General features: G+C 60.1%; 2 protein-coding genes across 3 annotated transcripts in view; both read right to left on the bottom strand.

Annotated features, from left to right (window-relative positions):
* Window positions 1–7,703: 7,703 nt before the first annotated feature.
* On the bottom strand, window positions 7,704–13,312 carry STAC3 (SH3 and cysteine rich domain 3). 2 transcript variants are annotated; one of them, XM_064401228.1, is made up of 11 exons: window positions 12,940–13,312; window positions 9,888–10,582; window positions 9,646–9,743; window positions 9,390–9,465; window positions 9,216–9,307; window positions 9,058–9,124; window positions 8,816–8,865; window positions 8,617–8,711; window positions 8,310–8,361; window positions 8,053–8,190; window positions 7,704–7,822 (listed from the first exon to the last, which is right to left on the bottom strand). In XM_064401228.1, the coding sequence occupies exons 2-11, from the start codon at window positions 10,579–10,581 to the stop codon at window positions 7,724–7,726; spliced, it is 1,461 nt and encodes a 486-aa protein (XP_064257298.1). In that variant the 5' UTR covers window position 10,582; window positions 12,940–13,312; the 3' UTR covers window positions 7,704–7,723. The 2 variants fall into 2 exon arrangements, with proteins under 2 accessions (XP_064257298.1, XP_064257297.1); XM_064401227.1 differs by lacking the exon at window positions 12,940–13,312 and having other exon boundaries at window positions 9,888–11,486.
* A 78-nt stretch (window positions 13,313–13,390) lies between these two features.
* The window catches only part of R3HDM2 (R3H domain containing 2), a 35,076-nt gene continuing 25,795 nt past the window's right edge, over window positions 13,391–22,671 (bottom strand). Inside the window, 9 exon segments of the mRNA XM_064401223.1 lie at window positions 13,391–14,014; window positions 15,883–15,967; window positions 16,058–16,158; window positions 16,245–16,389; window positions 16,504–16,673; window positions 18,149–18,249; window positions 19,496–19,650; window positions 19,928–20,163; window positions 21,664–21,790. Coding sequence (XP_064257293.1) covers window positions 13,668–14,014; window positions 15,883–15,967; window positions 16,058–16,158; window positions 16,245–16,389; window positions 16,504–16,673; window positions 18,149–18,249; window positions 19,496–19,650; window positions 19,928–20,163; window positions 21,664–21,790 — 1,467 coding nt within the window. The 3' untranslated portion in view covers window positions 13,391–13,667.

Below are 22,671 nucleotides of genomic sequence, written 5' to 3'. Positions count from 1 at the left end.
GTGGCCAGTTTGGGGCACACCAGGAGGGGCACAGCTGTGCCGTGCCAGGCTCACAGCCCACCCCGCGCCCCCCCCGCCTGTCGCACGGTGCCACCTCCACCCCCGGCGGTGGCACCGCGCTCCTGCCCGGCTGTTTCCTCCTCGTTAATTTTGGATGAGCGCGCACCGAGCCCATACCAATGAGCCGCGGTGCCACCCGTGCCACCCCCGGGAGGTGCCCCGGGGCCACAGGGCTGCCGGGGGGGCACGGCCGTGCCACCCCCGGAGTGGCAATCTGCTCCTGCCTGGCACGCACGGGGCACCGAGGTGGCACACACACCTGGAGGTGCCCAGGGACAGGCTGGCACACGGAGATCCGGGGGTGCCACCCCAAAAGTGCCAGCCCTGCTCTTTGTTCTGCCTCAGAACCGCCTGTGGGATGAGGAAAAAAAGGGGTTTTTGTCGTATCCCACAACTGGGGGTGCACTGGGAGGGCGCCAGGCTCGGAACTGCTCCCCCACACCCCAAAACAAAGGGGTTGGCACACCCGGAATCCCCCCACGGCCGAGCCCCCCCCGCCCTCGGGGGTGCCCCAGGATTTGGGGTCCTCCTGAGTCCTTTCAAATTCGGACATTTCAGAAATTTCAGATTTCTCCTTCTTTTTTTGCCGATTATTTCGGCGATCCCGGGGCTCCTCCTGCGCGGGTTGTGGGGGGACCGAGAGGGACGCGGGACCCCCCAGACTCAAACGGGACCCCCCAGACTCAAAACTGCTCCCCCAGACCCCAAAAAAAGGGGTTGGCACCCCCGGAATCCCCCCAGGCTGAGCCCCCCCAGCCCTCGGGGGTGCCCAGAATTGGGGGTACACCCAGGCTGCCCCCCCGCAGCTGGCACAGACCCCCCCCCCCAAATCCGAGGGGGGGTTCTGAGGGCTGGGGGGGCTGGGGGGGACCCCAAAAGCTGAGCCCACCCCAGAATTTTTGTGTCCCCCCCTCCCCCCGAGGGACCCCAAGCCAGGCTGGATCGGGGGGGTCGCCCCTCATCCCCCCCCCCCAAAACGTCTCGCTAATTCCAATAAAGCCGAGCTGGGTTCATTTGCATGTCCCCATGCTAATCAGCGCTAATTAGGATGGATTTAGTTCACCTCGCAGGGGCTGCGGGGACAGAGGCGGCGGCCGCGCCCCCGGCCGGGCTTTGGGGTTTTGAGGCTTTGGGTTTTGAGGGCTTTTGGGCTTTGGGGTTTTGAGGCTTTGGGGTTTTTGTGGCTTTGGGGTTTGGGGGCCTTTGGAGGCTTTGGGGCTTTTGGGTGGTTTCGGAATTTTGGAGGCTTTGGGGTTTTGGGGCTGAGATTTGGAGGCTTTGGAGAATTTGGGGTTTTGAGGCTTTGGGGGCTTTGGAGAATTTGGGGTTTTGAGGCTTTGGGGGCTTTGGAGAATTTGGGGTTTTTGTGGCTTTGGGCTTTTGCAGCTTAGGGGTTTCAGGGGCTTTGAGAGTTTTGGGGACTTTGGGGGATTTGAGGGATTTGGAGTTTTGGGGTTTTGGGGCTTTGGGGTTTTGGAGGATTTGGGGTTTTGGGGGCTTTGGGGGTTTTGGTGGATTTGGGCTTTGGGAGCTTTGGGGTTCTGAGGCTTAGGGATTTTGGGGACTTTGAGGGCTTTGGGGGTTTTGGAGCTTTGAGGTCTTTGGGGGCCTTTGGGGTTTTAGGGGCTTTGGGGCTTTTGGGGCTTTGGGGATTTGAGGTTTTGGAGCTTTGGGGTTTTTGGGGCTTTGAGGTTTTTGGGGCTTTGGGGGTTTGAGGTTTTTGGGGTTTTGAGTTTTTGGGGTCTTTGGGGTTTGGGGGGCTTTGGGGGTTTGAGTTTTGGGGTTTTGTGGCTTTGGGGGCTTTGAGCCTCGGGTTTTGGGGGCTTCCTCAAGGGTTGGGGAGGATGAACCCCACAGCCGAGGGGAGGGAGGAGGGAGCAGGGGCAGCCGGAGGGCGGGGGTGGACCCGGGGGTGGATGCGGGGGTGGATGCGGATGCTCTGCGCACCCCCAGGACCCCCCAGGTGTCCCCAGGAGTCGGGGGGGGACAGCAGGGATGGACCCAGACCGTCTGTCCATCCCCAGGGGCTGCGAGGGGATTTCGGGGGTCTCTGAGGTGCTGGGGGGCTGTAGGAGTTTTGGGGGTCTCTGAGGTGCTGGGGGGCTGTAGGGATTTTCGGGGGCCTCTGAGGACCTGGGGGGGTCTCTGAGGATCTGGGGGGGCTGTAGGACTTTTGGGGGACTCTGAGGATCTGGGGGGGCTGCAGGGGTGTCGAGGGGCTCTGAGGATCTGGGGGGGGGCTGCAGGGGTTTTCGGGGGGCTCTGAGGAGCTGGGGAGTCTGTAGGATTTTTGGGGGGCTCTGATGAGCTGGGGGGGGTCTCTGAAGATCTTGGGGGGCTGCGGGGATTTCGGGGGTCTCTGAGGATCTGGGGGAGCTGCAGGGGTTTCGGGGGGGCTCTGAGGATCTGGGGGGCTGCAGGGGTTTTCGGGGGGCTCTGAGGATCTGGGGGGCTGCAGGGGTTTTCGGGGGGCTCTGATGAGCTGTGGAGTCTGTAGGATTTTTGGGGGGCTCTGAATGAGCTGGGGGGTCTCTGAAGATCTGGGGGGGCTGTAGAGATTTCTGGGGGTCTCTGAAGATCGGGGGGGGCTGCAGGGGTTTCGGGGGGCTCTGAGGATCTGGGGGGGCTGCGGGGATTTCGGGGGGGCTCTGAGGATCTGAGGTGTCTGCAGGATTTTCGGGGGGCTCTGAGGATCTGGGGGGGTCTCTGAGGATCTGGGGGGGCTGCGGGGATTTCGGGGGGCTCTGAGGATCTGGGGGGGTCTCTGAGGATCTGGGGGGGCTGCAGGGGTTTCGGGGGGTCTCTGAGGATCTGGGGGGGCTGCGGGGATTTCGGGGGGCTCTGCGGGGCTCCGTGCCCTGCCCGCCGTCCCCGCCCGGCCGAGGCAGCGCTGGCCACCAGCCCGCGGCAGCGGCTGCTCCTGCCCTCATTAAATCGCTCTTAATGAGCTCCGAGCCCCGGGGCCCTGCCGGCCGGGGGTCATTAGGGCTGACAGGGACCTGTCACAGCGGGAGATGTGGCGCTGCTGGCCCCAGACTGGGCACAGACACCGGGGACCCCCGGGGGGCACGGCTGGCACCCCGAGGTTGGGGGGGGAGCAGATGGGGGGGCAGGGGGGGCTGGGGGAGAGGGAGAGGGGAAATGAACTGAAAAAAAGGGGAAAAGGGAAAAAACAGGGAGAGGAAAAGGGGGAAAGGAACTGAAATTAAGGGGGAAAAGGGAAAAAAAACAGGAGAGAGAAAGAGGAAGGAGAGGGGGAAAGGAACAGAGAAGAAAGGGAGACGGAAAAAATACAGGGGGAGAGGAACAGGGGGAAAGGAACTGAAAATAAGGGGAAAAAAACCGAAAAAAAACGGGGAGAGGAAGGGGAGGGAGAGGGGGAAATTAAGTGAAAATAAGGGGGAAGAGGGAAAAAACGGGGGGAGAGGAAAAGGAGGGAAAGGGGGGAAGGAACTGAAAAGAAGGGGAAGGGGGAAAAGGAAAAAAAAAAGGGGGGAAGGGGAAGAAGAAGGAACAGAAAATAAGGGGGAAAAGGGGAAAAAAAAAACGGGGAGAGGAAAAGAGGAAAAGAAACTGAAATAAAGGGGGAAAAGGGGAAAAAACAGCGGGAGAAGGAGAGGGGGTGGGACAGGAGCGCTGCCGAGCCTCGGGCCCCGCTTGGAGCGCCTCTGGCAGGAGGAGGAGGAGGATGAGGAGCAGAAACCCCCAGTCCCTCGGGAAGAGGATGAAGAGCAGAACCCTCCCAGTTCCTCTCCAGCCTGTCAGAAAGAGGATGAAGAGAAGATCCCTCCAGTCCCCTCTCCAGCCCCTCAGGAGCAGGATAAGGAGAGGATCCCACCCCAGCTCCTCAGAATGAGGATGAGGAGAGGATCCCACCCCTCTCCAGTCCCTTAGGAAGAGGATGAAGATAAAATCCCCCTGCCCCAGCCCTTCAGGAAGGGGATGAGGAGAGGATCCCACCCCTCTCCAGCCCCTCAGAATGAGGATGAGGAGAAGATCCCACCCATTTCCAGACCCCCAGGAAGGGGATGAAGAGAGGATCCCACCCCAGCTCCTCAGAATGAGGACGAGGAGAGGATCCCACCCTTCTCCAGCCCCTCAGGAAGGGGATGAAGAGCAAAACCCCCCTGCCCCATCCCCAGCCCCTCAGAATGAGGATGAGGAGAGGATCCCACTCCTCTCCAGCCCCTCAGGAAGGGGATGAAGAGCAGAAGCCCCGGCCCAGCCCCTCAGGAAGGGGATGAGGAGAAGATCCCACCCTTTTCCAGCCCCTCAGGAAGGGGATGAAGGGCAGAACCCCCGGCCCAGACCCCCAGGAAGAGGATGAAGAGCAGAACCCCCGGCCCAGCCCCTCAGGAAGGGGATGAAGAAAAGATTCCAGCCCCTCAGGAAGGGGATGAAGAGCAGAACCCCCTGCCCAGCCCCTCAGGAAGAGGATGAAGAGCAGAACCTCCGGCCCAGCCCCTCAGGAAGGGGATGAAGGCAGAACCCCCGGCCCAGTCCCCCCTCCCCGGGAGCCCCGGCACAGATAAAGGAGCCCCGGTGCTCCCCGGGGCGCGTTTAATCTGGCCCGGGACAGTTATTGGATAAATACCATGAATATGGAAATTGCATTTATGCTGATTTACGGCCGGGGGGGGGGGCAGGTGGGGAGCGCAGACGCTTTCGTTGACTTTAATCCATTTATTTCCCTGCCTGGAGATGGAGAACGAGCTCGGAGCGCTGCAGCTGCTGCTCCCTGTCCTCCGCGCGGCCCCAAAAGGGGGGGCACGAGGGGGTGCCCCCCACCCTGGCACCCCGGAGCTGCTCCCCTGGGACGGATCTGGAGCGAGAGCGGTGGGATTTCAGTTCATTCCCGAGCCCCGCAGGCTGCCGAGCTTTCCTGGGGTGTGGGGAGGAGTGGAGGGGATGAACGGGGAGATCGGGGGGGGCTCCTCCAGCCGGACCCCCCCGGGGTGGGACGGGGAGCAGCCCCCGCTCTGGGGAGGAGCAGGGAGATGCCGAGGTCACAGCCAGGCTGGGAGCACCAGGAAAGGGAAAAAAAAGAGGAAAAAAACCAAACCCTAAAGGTGGAAAATCCCAGAGCGCCCCTCTGCGCCGGCTGCCCCCCCAGATCCGCCCGGGAAGCAGCGGGAGCTGGGCGGTGAGGAGGGGGGTTGCACCTCTTAATTCCCTGTTAATTGCCGATCAACCCAATTAGCTCCTGGCTGGAATAAAGGGCAGCTGCTCGGCTGGGGCCGGCTCTCCTTCCCTCTCAAAACACATCCCAAAATTATCCGAAAACACATCCCAAAATCATCCCAAAACGCATCCCGAAACCAACATCCCACCAGCAGCCGGCAGGGGAGGGGGCTGGGGGGCGGGAGGCTGATAGGAGGGGTTTTACCCAATTTTCCAGCTGACTCTAATTAAGTTGTTCTCTTCAGCTGTTAAATTAGCCGGAGCCCTCCCCCCCCCTTCCCAGGGTGGTTCCCCTCCCCACCGCCCAGATGCAGCAAATCAGCTGCTCCCCCCCCCCAACCCTCCCGCAGGGCTCCGCAAATAAATAAATAGACAATCCCGGGAAAATTAACCGTGTGAGGAGCCGCAAATGAGGTGGAAAATTTTAATGGCTCGGCATTTAAAGCTCTGTGACAGGAGGAGAGGGGGGGAGGGAGGTCAGTCCCGTTGCCCCCCCACTCATTTCCATCATTCCCGGAGCAGCCTCCGCTTCTCGGGGTGCTGGGAATGGGGGGACACCCCAGTGTGGGGGTCCCACGCCTCCTTCCCATCCCCCATAGGGTTCCCTGTACCCCCCCAAAAAAAAGCCAAAAAAAACCAAAAAAAACCCACAAAAAACAAAACCTCAGCAGCCCCACGAAGTGTGGGGGGCAACACGGGGACCCCTCCTCACTCCCCCCTTTCCCCCTCCCCCCAATTCCGTCCGCGGTACCCCAAAATCCGCCCGCCAGGGGGCGCCGCTGCTCTCCCCGCCTCATTTGCATATTTTTGCATAGGGCGCGCGGCGTGCCGGCAGCGCCCCCTCGCGGCCGAGCCGGGCACAGCTCGGTCACACCCACTCCGCAAGCCCCGCCCACCCCGCCCGCCCGTCGCCGTGGTTACCGCTGACGTCACGGGGCCGTGACGTCACGGGCGCGGCCCCGCTGCCGGTGGCTCCGCGCCCGCCCCCGCCGCGCTCCAAGGTCCCGCCGTGTCCCCGGCACCGTCACCTGTCGCCCGCCGCCCCTTCTCGGGCCCCGCCGGGCCCCGCGCCAGCGCCGCCCCCCCGGGACGGGCCGGGGGGGTCCCGGGTCCGCCCCTTCCCCTCCCGCCGGGCGGGCCGGGCTGAGCCGCGCCGGGGGCACCGGCACCCCACGGTGACCAGTGACCACTGACCCCCGAACTGGTGACCACCGGCACCCCACAGTGACCCCTGACCACTGAACTAGTGACCACTGGCACCCCACAGTGACCACTGACCCCTTAACTGGTGACCACCGGCACCCCACAGTGACCAGTGACCACTGACCCCCGAACTGGTGACCACCGGCACCCCACAGTGACCCCTGACCACTGAACTAGTGACCACTGGCACCCCCAGAGTGACCACTGACCCCTGCATCGGGGCCACCACCACCCCACAGTGACCCCTGACCCCTTAACTGAGGCCACCGGAACCCCACAGTGACCAGTGACCCCTGACCCCTTAACTGGGTCCACCACCACCCCCACAGTGACCAGTGACCCCTGAACTGGGGCCACCGGAACCCCCACAGTGGCCAGTGACCCCTCCACTGGTGACCACTGGCACCCCCAGAGTGACCTGTGACCCCCAAACTGGGGCCACCACCACACCCACGGTGACCACTGACCCCTTAACTGGGGCCACCACCACACCCACAGTGACCAGTGACTTGTGACCCCTGCATCGGGGCCACCAGGACCCCACAGTGACCAGTGACCACTGACCAGTGACCCCTTCACTGGTGACCACCGGCACCCCACAGTGACCCCTGACCAGTGACCCGTGAACAGTGGCCAGTGACAGCCCCCCCGCCACCCCCCGCGGTGGGCGCTGTCACCCCAGCAGTGACCCTTCCCCTGGGGTCACCGGCGCCCCCCCAGCGACCCCCAGAGCGGAGCCCCCGGCGCGCCCCCGCCCCATTAAATCCACAGCGGAGAGCGGGGATGGGCACAGCCGTGTATTGCCAAACCCGGGAGCCCCGGGAGCACCGGGACAGGACCCCCCGGACCCCCAGTGTCCCCCCCTCGCTCCGGGGGGGCCCCGCAGCGGCTCTGGGGGTGCCCCTGTTGCCCCCAGCGTCTCTGGAGGCACCAAAACCTCACAGGGGAAAAGAGCCCTTGGGGCACCCACACCCTGTCCCCCCATCCTGCCCCGGTCCTGCCCCCCAGGGACACCCCGAGGACACCCCAGGGACACCCCAGGGACACCCCGAGGACCTGGGAGCAGCAGGAATAGGGGCGCCCCCCCCCCCCGACCCCAAACCTGTCCCGCAGCCAGGGCCCCCCATCCCGATCCCGGGGTCCCCCTGCCCAGGGTGCCCCGGTCCCATCCCCACCCCGCAGCCTGAGCCTTTCCGCCCCATCCCGGGGGTCTCCGTGCCCCCCATCGCGGGGGTCTCCGTGCCCCATCGCGGGGGTCCCCCCAGCCCCGCAGCCCCCCTCAGATCTCCTCCAGGAAGTCCACAGGGAACAGCCCCACTTTGCGGCCCGTGAAGACTTTGACGTAACCGTTCACCTCCTCCCCCTTCTGCACCACGATCTGCGGGCGAGACGGGGTTGGGTGAGACCCCCGGGACCCCCCCCCAAGGCAGGGGGACCCCCCCAGAGCAGGGGGAGCCCCAGAAGTGGAGGGGTCGGGGCAGAGCAGAGCTCATCCGAGGTGGGAATTGTTGGGGTGCTGATGCTGCTTATGGGGTGCAGCTGTGATGGGGGGCTCGGAGGGGGGCTGGGGGTCTCCGGGTGGTGTTTGGGGGGGGGTCCCCGTCTCACCTGATCCTTTTTGAGCGTGATCTGCCCGATTTCCCGGTTGCCCACGAAGGAACGCGTGACCTTGTGCACCCGCTCGCCTGCCCGCACCCGGATGATGAAGTTGGGGGGGAAATACCCGACTTTCTCCCCGATCTTCCCCTGCAGGGAGTGCAAGGGGGGATTGGGGCCGGTGCGGGGGTCCCAGAGCCTCCCCCTCGCCAGGTTGGGGGGTCACAGCAGGTTTGGGTGCCCCCCTGGCAGTGCTTGCCCAGCCTCACCCGCCACCACTCCTCGTTGGAGTCATCGACCACCGTGATCTTCTCCCCCGGCCTGGAAGGGAAGGAGTGGGGGTCTCTGAGGGGGGGCAGACCCCAAGGAAATTCTCTTTTCCTTCAGAATCAGCTCCTCCAGCCCCGTGCCTGGCACGGGACACGCAGCCCAGGGGCTCAGGGACCCCCACAGGGGCAGCTCAGCCTCGGGAAATCCACGGAAATCTCGGGAAATCCTCGGGAAATCCACGGAACCACACGGAGCCAAACCCCAAAAAAACCTCGGGAAAGAGCCCAGAACGAGCCGGGAACTCACGGGAAGTCCAGGTCGTCCTTCTCCAGGGCTTTGAAGCGATAAAGTGCCACGAAATAGTGGGACTGCAGGAACCCCCCTGGCTGTGGCTTCTTGCTCTGGGGGGCACAGTGGGGTTTGCAGACAGCCCTGGGGCTCCCAGCACGGAGATCCCACGGGCTCTGCTCGAGGTTTTGGGGTGCAGGGCGAGGACGAGGGGTACCTTGTCATCTGCTGGGCTCTTCTCAGCCTTCTTGTCCCCCTCGGCGGCACCTGGGAAGGGGAGGAGGGGTCACACCTCTGCCGGGGTGCCTCCCGAGGGTCTCCTCAGCCGACGTGGGGATGCAGCGAGAGCCCCGCGGCGGGGACACGAACTCTCTCTGCACCCTGGCGACCCCCCCCAAACGCAGCCGGGGGGTCCCTCCGTGTCCCCGTGGGCTCAGCCCCCCAACCCTCGGCGCTCACCACCCTCAGCTTTGCTCCCCACCGGCTTCGCGGCCTCCGACTCCTCGTCCATCATCGCAGCCAAGGGCTGGAAGGCAGAGAGGGCTCTCAGAACGTGCAGAATTTGGGGGGCTGGGGGGGTCACTGGGAATTTGGTGACAGCCCCACCCCTCGCTCACGTTCTTCTTGTCGTCCTGGCCCTTCTTGCGCTCCTTGTTGGCCATGATCACTCCGGTCCGCAGCGTCTCGAACACGGGGTCGCTCCTGTTTGCTGCGGGGGCAGGGGAGGCTCAGGGGGGGTGTCAGGGGTGGGACACCCCCAGGTGGGGACAAAAGGGACAGGGGGGGCTCACCGAGCTGGTCCTTGGTGCCGGCGAACTGCTGGTCGCTGTAGAGGGGGGAGCTGTACGCCCGCCGGAACCCGGGAGGCTGCGAGGGCAGAGGGGGGGTCTCAGCATCAGCCACCCCCCAGAGCCACCTGTCACAGCTGGGGGGACCCCCAGAGGGACACGGGGGTCCCCTTCAGAGGCAGGGAATGGCCAGGGGGGGTGGCACCCGCGTCCTGCCGGGGGTGGCCGAGCTGGGGGCTGGGGGGGGGGTGGCACTCACGATCTTGCCGAAGCAGCGCTGCATCTCCACGTAGGACTGGCAGTGGTGGTGGATGTTGGTTTTGCAGTTCTTGCACCTCAGGCCAAATTTGTTGTTGACTGGCAGCGGCGGGGTGGTGGGAAGGAGAGGGAATGTGACACTGCGGCTGTGAACAGCCCCGGGCAGCCTTGGCCCCCAGCCCCAGCCGTGCCCGTGGCCCCCCAGCCCTGCCCACGACCCCCAGCCCCCCCCTCAGCACTCACGGACGATCATGCGGGCACAAACATCGCAAAATTTGGGCTTTTTGAAGTAATGGTCTTTGAACTTGTGGGGTTTGTCGTTAACGAGTTTCTCCGGTTCGGGAGGGGGCTCGGGCTCCTCCTCCTCTTCCTCCTCTTCATCATCCTCATAGATGTAGTAGATGGGTCCCCCCGAGGGGCTGACCAGCTCCCCGTTGGGCTGTGGCTCCTGCGCCGGCTCCTCTTTGGGTTTTCGCTGGAAAAGTTGCTTCAGCTTCTGCAGCTGCGGGGGCAGGAGGGGGCGGCCGGTGTGTGGCAGTGCGGGGAGGAAGGACGGCAGACACCCCGAGCCCAGCTCCTCGCCCCAGCGACCCCCTCCACGAGCGGGAGGAGACTCCGGGAAGGCTCTGGAGATGGGGATCCTCCTCCCAGTCCCGTGAAGTCTCCACAAAAAAATGGAAGCTGTGGCTCCTGAGCACCCTGGGCACGCCAGGGAAATGCCAAGCTGGGAAATGCCCACCCAACACCCGGCTGGATCAGGGTCCCACCAGGCACCCCCGGCCTCCCAAATCCTCCTGGGGCTGCGGCAGGATGATGATAGAGAGGGGGGCTTCGCCCACCCACCCAAACTGCCCCGTGGGCACCCACTTACCCGGCTCTTGGGTTTCCCACCTGAAGCAGGTGAAGCCGGCGGCTCTGGCACCTCCTTCTCCGTCATGCTGCAAGGGGGAGAGCAGGGGTGGCGTTGGCTGGGGCAGTTCCAGCTGCCCCGGTGGTCAGACCGTGCTGGGTGGGCAGTGCCACCCCTTCCTGTCCTGGCAAGGGCTGGTTCTGCCAGGGGTAACCCCGGGTTCACTCCCAGGGCTGGTTCTGCCAGGGGTAACCCCGGGTTCACCCCCAGGGCTGGCTCTGCCAGGGGTAACCCCGGGTTCATTCCCAGGGCTGGTTCTGCCAGGGAGAACTCCGGGTTCACTCCCAGGGCTGGTTCTGCCAGGGGAAACTCTGGGTTCACTCCCTCTGCCCATCCTGCAGCCCCTGCCAGGGCTGGTTGTGCCTTGGTGAGCCCCAGGGCCGGGCTGGATGAGGTCGGTGCCCAGCCCAGAGCGTGGCACATCCCTGACTCAGGGATGTGGTGCCAGGCACTCTGAGCCAGCCCCTGAGCTACTTGCACGTGCCCACCTTAGCCCGGGCATCGCCACCTCACCGTGAAGCCACAAATGGTGCCACTCTCCGCCCCTCAGGTGGGGACAATGATGGGCATCGTCTGTATTTGGGCTGGACCTGCTCCTGCATCCCCCAAACCATCCCGGTGCCACCCTGGACAGCCCTCCCTGCAGGGCTTCCACCCAGACCTCCCTGGTTTTGGTGATACCCACCCCAGCCAGGAAAAGCAGTCAGGAAAACCATCAGGAAAAGAAGTCAGGAAAATAATCAGAAAACGAGTCAGGAAAAGCAGCCAGGAAAATCATCAGGAAAAACAGTCAGGAAACCATCAGGAAAACCAGACAGGAAAAGCAGTCAGGAAACCATCAGGAAAAGCAGCCAGGAAATGCAGTCAGGAAAATTACTCAGGAAAAGCAGCCAGGAAAACCAGTGAGGAAAACCAGTCAGGAAAACCAGCCAGGAAAACTCTTAGGAAAAACCTCAGGAAAACCAGTCAGGAAAACCAGCCAGGAAAAGCAGTCAGGAAAATTACTCAGGAAAAGCAGTCAGGAAAACCAGTGAGGAAAACCAGACAGGAAAAGCAGCCAGGAAACCATCAGGAAAAGCATCAAGAAAACCAGCCAGGAAACACAGTCAGGAAAACCAGCCAGGGAAACTATTCAGGAAAACCAGTCAGGAAATTCAGCCAGGAAAACCACCAGGAAAACCATCGGGAAAACCAGTCAGGAAAATTACTCAGGAAAAGCAGTCAGGAAAACCAGTGAGCAAAACCAGTCAGCAAATTCAGCCAGGAAACCATGAGGAAAACCATGAGGAAAACCAGTCAGGAAAAGCAGTCAGGAAAACCAGTGAGCAAAACGAGTCAGGAAATTCAGCCAGGAAAACCATCAGGAAAACCATGAGGAAAACCATTGGGAAAACCATTGGGAAAACCAGTCAGGAAAACCAGTCAGGAAAAGCAGTCAGGAAAACCAGTCAGGAAAATTAGTCAGGAAAACGAGTCATGAAAACCAGTGAGCAAAACTAGTCAGGAAATTCAGCCAGGAAAACCATCAGGAAAACCATTGGGAAAACCATCAGGAAACCATCGGGAAAACCAGTCAGGAAAACCAGTCAGGAAAACTCTTAGGAAAAGCATCAGGAAAAGCAGTCAGGAAAAGCACCAGGGGATGGGAGCGGGGAGCGCTGGGGCGAGGGGCCCTGCAGGACCGGGACACCCCGAGGCCCTGCAGCCCCGGGGGGGCCCAGGGTGGGCACGAGCACGGCAGGAGGGGCACACGGGGGGCACTCACCCTGTGCTCGGCGCTCTCACCCCGCGCTGCAGGAGCCCCCGGAGCGCGGCGGTGCCGGGGCCCCGATGGCCGCAGACCCCCAGCCCTGGCTGGCGGGGGCAGGGCGGCGGTCGGTGGCCGGCGGAGTGACAGGGCAGAGGGGGACGACAGCTGAGCCGTGCCGGGGGCTGACGCCGGGAAATTGGAGCCCCAGCGTGCGCCGGGAGGGAGCGGGCGGAGGAGCCGCCGGCTATTTGCGTTGGTGGGTTGCTGGGCGTGCCAGGGGCCCCCCCAGCCTGGCCCGGGGTAAAGAAGGAACCGGGCACAGCCAGGCCTCCAGGAATTGGGCACAGGAGGGTTCCAGGAGCTGGGCACGCCAAAGGCTCCAGCTGCAGTGTCTGCTTTGCTGGTGCATTGGAGGCTGCTGCGGGTTCAGCGGGCAGAGGGGCAGCAGTGGGGTCTGGCACTGCACCTCCTGGCACCAAATCCTGCTGGTGCAGGCTCTGCTGGGGTGCCAGGAGCTGCGATCCCACTGCTGCCAGGCTGCTGTGGACAGGGACACGGCCCTGAGGTCCCTGCCTGGCTGTGGGTGGCACTGAGGTGGGAGCTGAGCTGGAGCCCCCCTTCCTGGCAGCTCTTACCTGTCCGGCTGCACCTGCTCAGGAAGGCTGGGAGCATCCTGCTACTGCCAGAGGATTTGTGCACCCCAAATCCTGTCCCCAGCTGGCCCTGCCAGCTCCAGGTGCTGCTGCTGTGTGGTGATTCCTGGCAGGGCACTCCACGCCCTCATTCCTGCCCTGGAATTCCACAGCTGGATGAGGCTGGCAGCTGGAGAAGAGGCTGTGAACATCTGTCAGGGGAGTTCAGCCCTGATCCAAATGCTCTGATCCCAGCCTGGGACCCCCATGCTGGCACACCACAGGATCATCCCCCTGCCAGTGTCCCCTCACCCCAGTGAGGCAGCACAGAGCCCCGACACTGGCAGAGAACAGGAAGTTACGTTCAAGTGATGGACAATTTTCCTCTTTTTTTATTTAAAAACAACCCCCCAAATAAAATAAAACAAAAAAAAAATTCCCCCTCCCTCCCCACCCCCAGCAAAATAATAATTTGATTAAATAAAATGTGCAGTGAACATACCAATCAACACCTGTATGTGCGGTCCAACACAGTGCTCAAACAAAACCATAGACACAGGGGAGGGGGGCGGGCACGGGCGTCACTCCAAAAAAATAATAATTAAAAAAAAAAAATCAACTTCTTTTCTCTTAATTATGTTCATATAAATATATCAAGGAAGGAGGGCGAGAGGAAGGGAGGGTGGGAGGAGAAGAGGCCCAGGGGAGTGCCCGGTGCCCGCTCGGGAGCCCTACTGGGAGCTGGCCCGCTCCAGCACCCGCAGGTCGTAGTTCTTTTTGGCCACGCGCAGTTTGAAGCGGCTGAGGGAGTTGTTGAGTCGGAGGGAGGCGTTTTGGGCAGCCAGGGGGCTGGGGAACACGGCCACGATGGTGTATAAGGCAGCGAGGTCACTGTGCCTGCCGTTCTCCGGAGTCCCGCTGTTGTCCCCGCCGCCGCCTCCGTCCCCGCGGCGCCCCTGAGTCTCTTTGAGCCACTGGATTTTGGCACCGGCCATGGCGAGCTGGGTGAAGAGCTTGTCGGCCTCTGTCCGTGTGATGCCCTCGGGCAGGTCTGTCACCTCCAGCACCCGGCCCAGCACTGCAGGGAAGGAGCTGCGTGTCACCGGGTGCCACCGGGCTGGAGCTGCCACCTCTCCCGGGCACAGGAACCAAGCTGCTCCCAGCAGGAATCTATTCTTTTATAAAGCCACTCAATCTACTCTTTTATAAAGCCACCCAATCTATTCTTTAAAGCCACTCAATCTGTTCTTTGAAGCCACCCAATCTATTCTTTTAAGCCAGTTATTCTTTTAAGCCCTCCAAAGCAGCCCTACCTGCTCCCAGGAATGCCCCATCCCAACTCCGCCCGTGCCCACAATGTTGGCTTTGCTTCAGGAGGAGATGTGGGTATTCCCACAGCTACAGGGACACCAAGTCCTCCTGGTGTGCTTTGGATAGTTCAGGCTTTCCCAGGGGCTCTGTGCTGTTTTTCTACCCCAAATCTTCAGCTGGCAGGACTGAGAGCCAACCCCACGCTGCCACCCTGACCCTGGCAGGGAGAATGGCTGCACCCATGGAGGGTGGTGGCACTGGGTGTGTCCTGCACGAAAATCCCTCTGCAGCTCCTGGTTCCTGCCCTGTGGCACCCAAATCCCTCTGCAGCTCCTGGCTCTCACCTTTGTCCCTGCCCCACAGCCTCCAAATTCCTCTGCAGTTCCTGGCTCCAGCTCCTGCCCAGTGGTCCCCAAATCCCTCTGCAGCTCCAGCCCCTGCCCTTGGTACCCAAATCCCTCTGCAGCTCCTGGCTCTCCCCTATCCCTGTCCTGTGGTCCCCAAATCTCTCTTCAGCTCCTGGCTGTGAGCTCTACCCTGTGATACCCAAATTTCTCTGCAGCTCCTGGTTTTTGACCTCTGCCCCTGCCCTGTGGTCCCCAAATTTCTCTGCAGTTCCAGCCCTGCCCTTGGTCCCCAAATCCCTCTGCACCTCCTGGCTCCTGCCCTTGGTCCCCAAATCCCTCTGCAGCTGCAGCCCCTGCCCTTGGTCCCCAAATCCCTCTGCAGCTGCAGCCCCTGCCCTTGGTCCCCAAATCCCTCTGCAGCTGCAGCCCCTGCCCTTGGTCCCCAAATCCCTCTGCAGTTCCAGCCCTGCCCTTGGTCCCCAAATCCCTCTGCAGCTCCAGCCCTGCCCTTGGTCCCCAAATCCCTCTGCAGCTCCTGGCTCCAGCCCTGGCCCGGGCTTAGCAGAGCTGCTGGAGGATTCTTTGCTAATATTAACGTGGCACGTAGGGACCATGCCAGGGGCAGAGGGGGAGGCAGCTCTTAAAGGGCCCCTGCAGGCAGCTGCGGGTGGTGACACTGAGGTGACATGGGGGACAAGCCTCCAGAGGGTCAGTGAGGGCTGCCCCCTCCAAGCTGTGGGTCTCTCCCTTCCCAAGGACCCAGAGGAGACACCCAGGACATGGGTGGAAAGGATTCACTGGAACCCTCAGCCCTCACAGCCACGCAGAGATCCCAAATCTCAAAGATGAGGCTCTGGAGCTGCAGGCCCCAAGGGAAAGGGAAGCAGGGGTGGGAAGAGTGACTTGGGAGAGCAGTGGTGGGAGGGAGATCTCAGAGTTTGGACACTCACTTTCTGCTGAGAAAGAGGAATAAAATCCCAGCTCCATCCTCTCCACCCTCTGAGAGGCAGGAACAGCACCCAGCTGTCCCCTGAGGTTTGACTCCCTGTTCACCCACCTCCCTCAGGGCACAGCGGGCTGGGGCTGGATCTGCTGCACCCCCAGCCTGCACCCACCTGGGCTGGGGGGTGTTTGTGGGTGTGGGGAGAAGGGACTGGCAGGAACCACGCTCCAAAAGCAGCACAGGGTTCTGTGGGATGCTGGTGTGGGCAGGGATGGCACCCGGAGTCTCCAACATCCATTTGTGAGGACATCAGAGGACAAAAAGAGGCTGGAGGGGGTCACTTGCCTACGTCACTTGTCCCCAGGTCGGTGGACGCTGACTTCAGGGCCTGCCTCTTGCTGCGGTTCCCGTGTTTCATTCCAGTCTGCCCCTTGAAGGACACAAAGGGCACCGTGTCACCTCAGGGGACACCGTGCCTTTGTGGTGCCCACAGAGGGGCTGGGGAAGGGCCTGGCTGTACCTGGTGTCCTGTGTAGCTGGGCTGGTTGTGGAGCAGAGGCGGGGGACACAGGGACAGGTTGTACTGCAGAGGTTGGCCCAGCAGCGAGTACCTCCCATCACCTGCACAAGGAGCCCGAGTTTGTGGGGATCCCAGGAAAAATCCCACATTCCCAGCCCTGGGCTGTCCCCACAGGGCTCTCCCTTACCTTGTGCTGGGCCCATGGGCCTGGGGAACTGTGTGAGGACGGGGAGGGGGCTCAGCCCCGTGCACACGCTGTTGAGGTTGGTGACGGGCGACGGCGTCGGGGACTGCGTGGGGGACGTGATGGGGCTGTTCAGCTGGGTGCTGGCCTGGGGGAGGGACAGCGTCAGACACCCCCAGGGCTGCTGACCCCCACATCATCACCCAGCCCACCCCAAAGGCTGAGCTGCCTCCTCCCAGTCCCTCCCAGTCCCTCCCAGTACCTGAGCACTGGTGTCGGGGTTGTAGAGGTCTCCTGGCTTCTGCCCCCGCTGCTCCAGGCTGTAGTACTTACAGTGGCTCCACTGCACCACGGGGGGGTTCTGGGGGGCCTGGGGGCCGTTGGGGACATTCAGCTGCATCACCACCACACCAGGGCCTGATGGGGACACCCCTGGGGACAGACATAGGTGTGAAAGGCTGTGAGACACAGGGCACCTGCCCGACCCTGCCACTGCACACCCTTCCCCACAATCCCACTCTGGACTCTCCTCTGCCACTCGTGATTTTTCCAGGCTGGAAAAACCCCACCAGGACCCTCTGGGGACTCCTCTCTAATAGCAAAGGTTACATCTGGTGGTGATGATGTTTAACCCAGGAGAAAGGGGAGCACAGGGGCCAAGCTGAGGGATGGCAGCTCAGTGACTGCTCTGAACATCTCCACAAAACTCCAGCAAAGGATCCAAGCACAGATCCAGCTACAAAACATCATCTCAGCTCAGATCCTGCAGCTCACCAGGCCCAGATTTCCATCATCCCAGGCCCAGATTTCCATCATCCCAGCCCAAATCCCGCAGCTTACCAGGTCCTGACTTCCATCATCCCAGCCCAGATCCTGCAGCTCACCAAGCCCAGATTTCCATCATCCCAGGCCCAGACCTCCATCATTCCAGGCCCAGATTTCCACCATCCCAGCCCAAATCCCGCAGCTTACCAGGTCCTGACTTCCATCATCCCAGCCCAGATCCTGCAGCTCACCAAGCCCAGATTTCCATCATCCCAGGCCCAGACCTCCATCATTCCAGGCCCAGATTTCCACCATCCCAGCTCAGATCCTGCAGCTCACCAGGCCCAGATTTCCATCATCCCAGCTCAGATCCTGCAGCTCACCAGGCCCAGATTTCCATCATCCTCGGCCCAGATTTCCATCATCCCAGCCCAGATCCTGCAGCTCACCAAGCCCAGATTTCCATCATCCCAGGCCCAGATTTCCATCATCCCAGGCCCAGACCTCCATCATTCCAGGCCCAGATCTCCACCATCCCAGCTCAGATCCTGCAGCTCACCAGGCCCAGATTTCCATCATCCCAGGCCCAGATTTCCACCATCCCAGCTCAGATCCTGCAGCTCACCAGGCCCAGATTTCCATCATCCCAGGCCCAGATTTCCATCATTCCAGGCCCAGATTTCCATCATCCCAGGCCCAGACCTCCATCATTCCAGGCCCAGATCTCCATCATCCCAGGCCCAGATCCTGCAGCTCACCAGGCCCAGAACTCCATCATTCCAGGCCCAGATTTCCATCATCCCAGCTCAGATCCTGCAGCTCACCAGGCCCAGATTTCCATCATCCCAGGCCCAAACCTCCATCATCCCAGCTCAGATCCTGCTCCAGCTCACTCCCAGCAGCTGTGACAGGCAGCAGGAACCCCCAACCTCCCCAACCACAGTTCTTTCCCCCCCTCACCAACCCACAGCCCACCCATCTCCCTCCACCCCCTGCCCACCCCGGCAGGGAGATTCCAGTGCAACATCCTGCTCATGCCCAGCCTGAGGAACCCCCCTGCCCTGGAGCTGCCAGGCTTGGCTGTGAGGTGATCCAAAGGCTGATGCCAGCTCGGGGGTGGATGCCAGCCTTGCCCCTGGTACCTGAATACTGCTGCTGCATCTGGGGGGGGCTGCAGGGCGCCGGGGACTGCGGCATCTGGTACTGCTCGGAGCCAGGGGGCTGCAGGAACCCCACGGACGGGCTGTGGAGCACAGAGGGCTCAGGTGAGGATGGGGATGGGGAGGAAGAGCTGGGGCACCTGCACGGGTTATTCCCGGCTGTTATTGTCACTGCTTTTAGTGAAAGGATGGGATTATTTTTGGGCTAAGGATGATGTATTGCCTGGATAAACATCAGCCTCAGAGGCTGGGAGGTTTTAGAGGAGGAAGGTTTTGGTCATAGCTCAGAGTAGTCACAAGTTTCTTTGTTACAAGGTAATACAGAACTTTTTAACCAATAAACAGTTGCTACAGGGTTTATTTTGTTTTTCTAACCTATCACCTTTACTCACTCCTGGTGCACTGTGGACACTTTTGTCTAATGGGCTTCTAGCTCACATTCACACAGATGCTTCTGTTATAACATTTAAACTTTTGGTTTATTCTATACAACCACACCCCTACATTATAAACCCTCCACCACTTTATCAATGCAGTTTCCTACATTATAAACCCTTCACCACTTTATCAATGCAGTTTCCTATATTATAAACCCTCATCACCTTATCAATACTTTCCTACATTATAAACCCTTCACCACTTTATCAATGCAGTTTCTTACATCATAAACCCCTCACCACCTTATCAATACAGTTTCTTACATTAAAAACCCCTCACAAACTTATCAATACAGTTTCCTACATTATAAACCCCTCATCACCTTATCAATAGTTTCCTACATTATAAACCCTTCACCACTTTATCAATGCAATTTCTCACTTATTTAAGGCATATTCTTACTTAGAATAGAACCACAGAAACATAAATTTATGATTTTCCTCCTCAATGTCTGGGTGTTGTATTTTTACACCAATCCCAGCTTCTCCCAAGGCTGCAGATCAAACCCTGCTGTGTCTGTGGAAGTTTCTATTTTTCTGATTCCCACAGCCAGCTCTGTCTTTTCTGGGATGGCTGGGCACACAGGAGAGGGCTGGGCACACAGGAGAGGGCTGGGCACACAGGACAGGGCTGGGCACACAGGACAGGGCTGGGCACACAGAGTATGACCCACTGGTGGTCAGGAAGCCCTGACCAAGGCAGCCAGGGATGGACAAGCTCAGGGAGGAGCAGCACTTGTGGCACCCACGGGAGCAGGATCATCATGGAACCACCAAACAAACCCAGAATCTCCCAAGCTGGAAAGGACCCACAAAGATCCCTGACTCCTGGCCTTGACAGGCCACCCCAAAACCCCCACTGTGGGCACAGTGGGCACAGCCAGAGCCTTACCTGGTGCCATTCTGCTGGGCAGTGGGGATGACACTGTAGTAGATGGGGACCCCTCCAGCCTGGAGCCCGCCCTGCACAGACTGGCTGGCTGGCACCAGCACTGGCTGCTGGAAGGGCTGCTGGACCACGTTCTGGGACTCACTGGCCATGGGAACCTGGGCAGGCAGGAAAGCAGCAGGTAACAGAGCCCAAGGAGACACCAGCAGGGTGAAGAGACCTCAGGTGGATTTTTTCTTACAGCCCAGAGCAGCCTCCCCAAGGCACAACCCCTCCAAGAGATTCTCCCAGCCCTCCTGCCCCACAAATCCCCACACGGATGTGCCCTCCCCAGCCCTGTGAGCAAATCCCCACCCCTGGCTCCATCCCTTGGGCACATCCTGCCAGGCAGGGCCCCCTCCCAGCAGCCCAGGCTGGGGAGCAGCAGGTTCTCACCTGGTACGAAGGCAGTGGTGTGTACTGGACCATCAGACCTTGCATCTGGCTGCCCATCCCACTCCTCTGGCTGCTGAGGAGCCCGGGGGGCTGTGCCTGCTGCACCCCCATCACGTTCTGCATCTGGCCCCCCATGTTGTTCCTCTGGCTGTTGAGGAGCCCGGGGGGCTGAGCCTGCTGCACCCCCACCACACCTTGGTATGTTTGCTGCTGGTTGGACATCATTGGCTGTAAACCTGCCAGAACAGGGTTTCAATGGAGCAATTTCCCAGATGGACACGGGAAACAACCCCAGAATTATGATTTAGGGAATTAAATCCTGCCTCTGTCCCCACATACCGCTGAAGAGAGAGGAAAGGAGCAGATGGAAACACAACCCAGGGAAGCTCCTGGCTTTAAATTGCCCTGGCAGCCCCTCAGTGGGGTTAAATCCATCTCATCCCCTCCCCAGGGAGCTCAGAGGAGAGGGAGGGGAAGGACACATCCCAACTTCCCAACCCAGAGTGGGAGAGAGGCAAGAGCAGCCTTGGTATGTTTGCTGCTGGTTGGACATCACTGGCTGTAAACCTGCCAGAAGAGGGTTTCAATGGAGTAACTTCCCAGTTGGACACGGGAAACAACCCCAGAATTAAGATTTAGGGAATCAAATCCTGCCTCTATCCCCACATACCGCTGAAGAGTGAGGAAAGGGCTTCCATTGGAGCAGATGGAAACACAACCCAGGGAAGCTCCTGGCTTTAAATTGCCCTGGCAGCCCCTCAGTGGGGTTAAATCCATCTTATCCCCTCCCCAGGGAGCTCAGAGGAGAGGGAGGGGAAGAACACATCCCAACTTCCCAGCCAAGAATGGGAGACAAGCAAGAGCAACCTTTGTTAATGTTTGCTGCTAGTTGTAAATCTGCCAGAACAGGGTTTCAATGGAGTAATTTTCCAGCTGGACACGGGAAACAACCTCAGATTTAACATTTAGAGAGCCCCTCAGTGGGGTTAAATCCATCTCATCCCCTCCCCAGGAAGCTCAGAGGAGAGGGAGGGGAAGAACACATCCCAACTTCCCAGCCAAGAACGGGAGACAGGCAAGAGCAGCCTTGGTATGTTTACTGCTGGTTGTAAACCTGCCAGAAGAGGGTTTCAAAGGAATAATTTCCCAGCTGGACACGGGAAACAGCCCCAGATTTAACATTTAGAGAGCCCCTCAGTGGGGTTAAATCTATCTCATCCCCTCCCCAGGGAGCTCAGAGGAGAGGGAGGGGAAGAACACATCCCAACTTCCCAGCCCAGTGTGGGAGACAAGCAAGAGCAGCCTTGGTATGTTTGCTGCTGGTTGGACATCACTGGCTGTAAACCTGCCAGAACAGGGTTTCAATGGAGTAACTTCCCAGATGGACATGGGAAACAACCCCAGAATTATGATTTAGGGAATTAAATCCTGCCTCTGTCCCCACATACCGCTGAAGAGTGGGGAAAGGGCTTCCACTGGAGCAGATGGAAACACAACCCAGGGAAGCTCCTGGCTTTAAATTGCCCTGGCAGCCCCTCAGTGGGGTTAAATCCATCTTATCCCCTTTCCCAGGGAGCTCAGAGGAGAGGGAGGGGAAGAACACATCCCAACTTCCCAACCCAGAGTGGGAGACGGGCAAGAACAACCCAGCCCCAGACAGCCCAGGGGAGATCTCTGGAGCCAACAAAAGCAGCAGCAAAGGGAAAGCTGCCCCCTCGCCCCCTGTCACCCCTTACCTGGCTGCTGGGACTGCTGGGGGAGCTGCTGTGGGCGCTGGGAGCTGTAGGCCACTGGGTGACTGAGGGGTCGGTATTGCTGGCTGGAGTTCGGGTACTGCCCGGGCGGGTAGTAAGAAACCTGAATCTGGCAGGGACAAGAAAACCCATGGTGAGGACACAGGAGGGAGCAGGACCAGGAAAGCTGGTCCCTCAGGACCAGTTTTCCCTCTCACCTGGCCTGGTTTCTGCTGAAGGGAAGCAGGCAGGGCTTTGGCTCCTCGGGGAACCCTTCCCGAGCCTGTCCCAGCACAACTCTCCTCACAGCTCAGGGGACAATCCCACAGGTCATAAAAGCCTGCAGGACCCCAAAGAGAGCTTGGAGGTGTCAGCCCTGAGTCCATCCCCACTGCGGAGAGGCACGAGTGGCCCGGGGGGTGCCAGGAAGGAGCCCTGTGGGTCAGAGGGACACGGGGACCATCCTGTGCCTAACGGGGGGTGTGAGACCCCCAGGCTGGCCCCCTGTGGGGGGATCCACCACCAAAGAGCAGCAGAAAAAGAGGGACCCACTCCCCAGCAGCGCCTGGCCTGCCAGCTCTGGGGATGTCTGTTACCATCATATTTTCTGAAAAAATCTCTTTGCCCAGGATTCTTCTCCTGGGAAGCTGAGAAGCCTCAGGAAACAAATGAAAACAATAATTATCTGATTTGCTTCTCCTGTGTTTTGCTGCTTTGGAATATGGTTTGGACATTTTTTTTTACCAACAGGTGCATGTTTAATTAGTTTCATGTCAATTGTTTTGACTTAATAACCAATCACAGTCAGGCTGTGTCAGGACTTTGGAAGGAATCACGAATTTTTCATTATCATTCTTTGTAGCTTTCTATCTGTATCCTTTAGTATAGTTTTAGTATAGCATTCTTTAATATAATTATTATAAATTATTCTTTGTAGCCTTCTGTCTGTATCCTTTAGTATAGTTTTAGTATAGCAATATATAATATAATATAATATAATATAATATAATA

The sequence above is a fragment of the Passer domesticus genome, chromosome 31 (genome assembly GCF_036417665.1).
Source record: "Passer domesticus isolate bPasDom1 chromosome 31, bPasDom1.hap1, whole genome shotgun sequence".
In the NCBI taxonomy this organism is placed as follows: Eukaryota; Metazoa; Chordata; class Aves; order Passeriformes; family Passeridae; genus Passer; species Passer domesticus.
The sequence above is the reverse complement of the archived record's forward strand: the minus strand, read 5'-3'. Positions and strand labels throughout refer to the sequence as shown.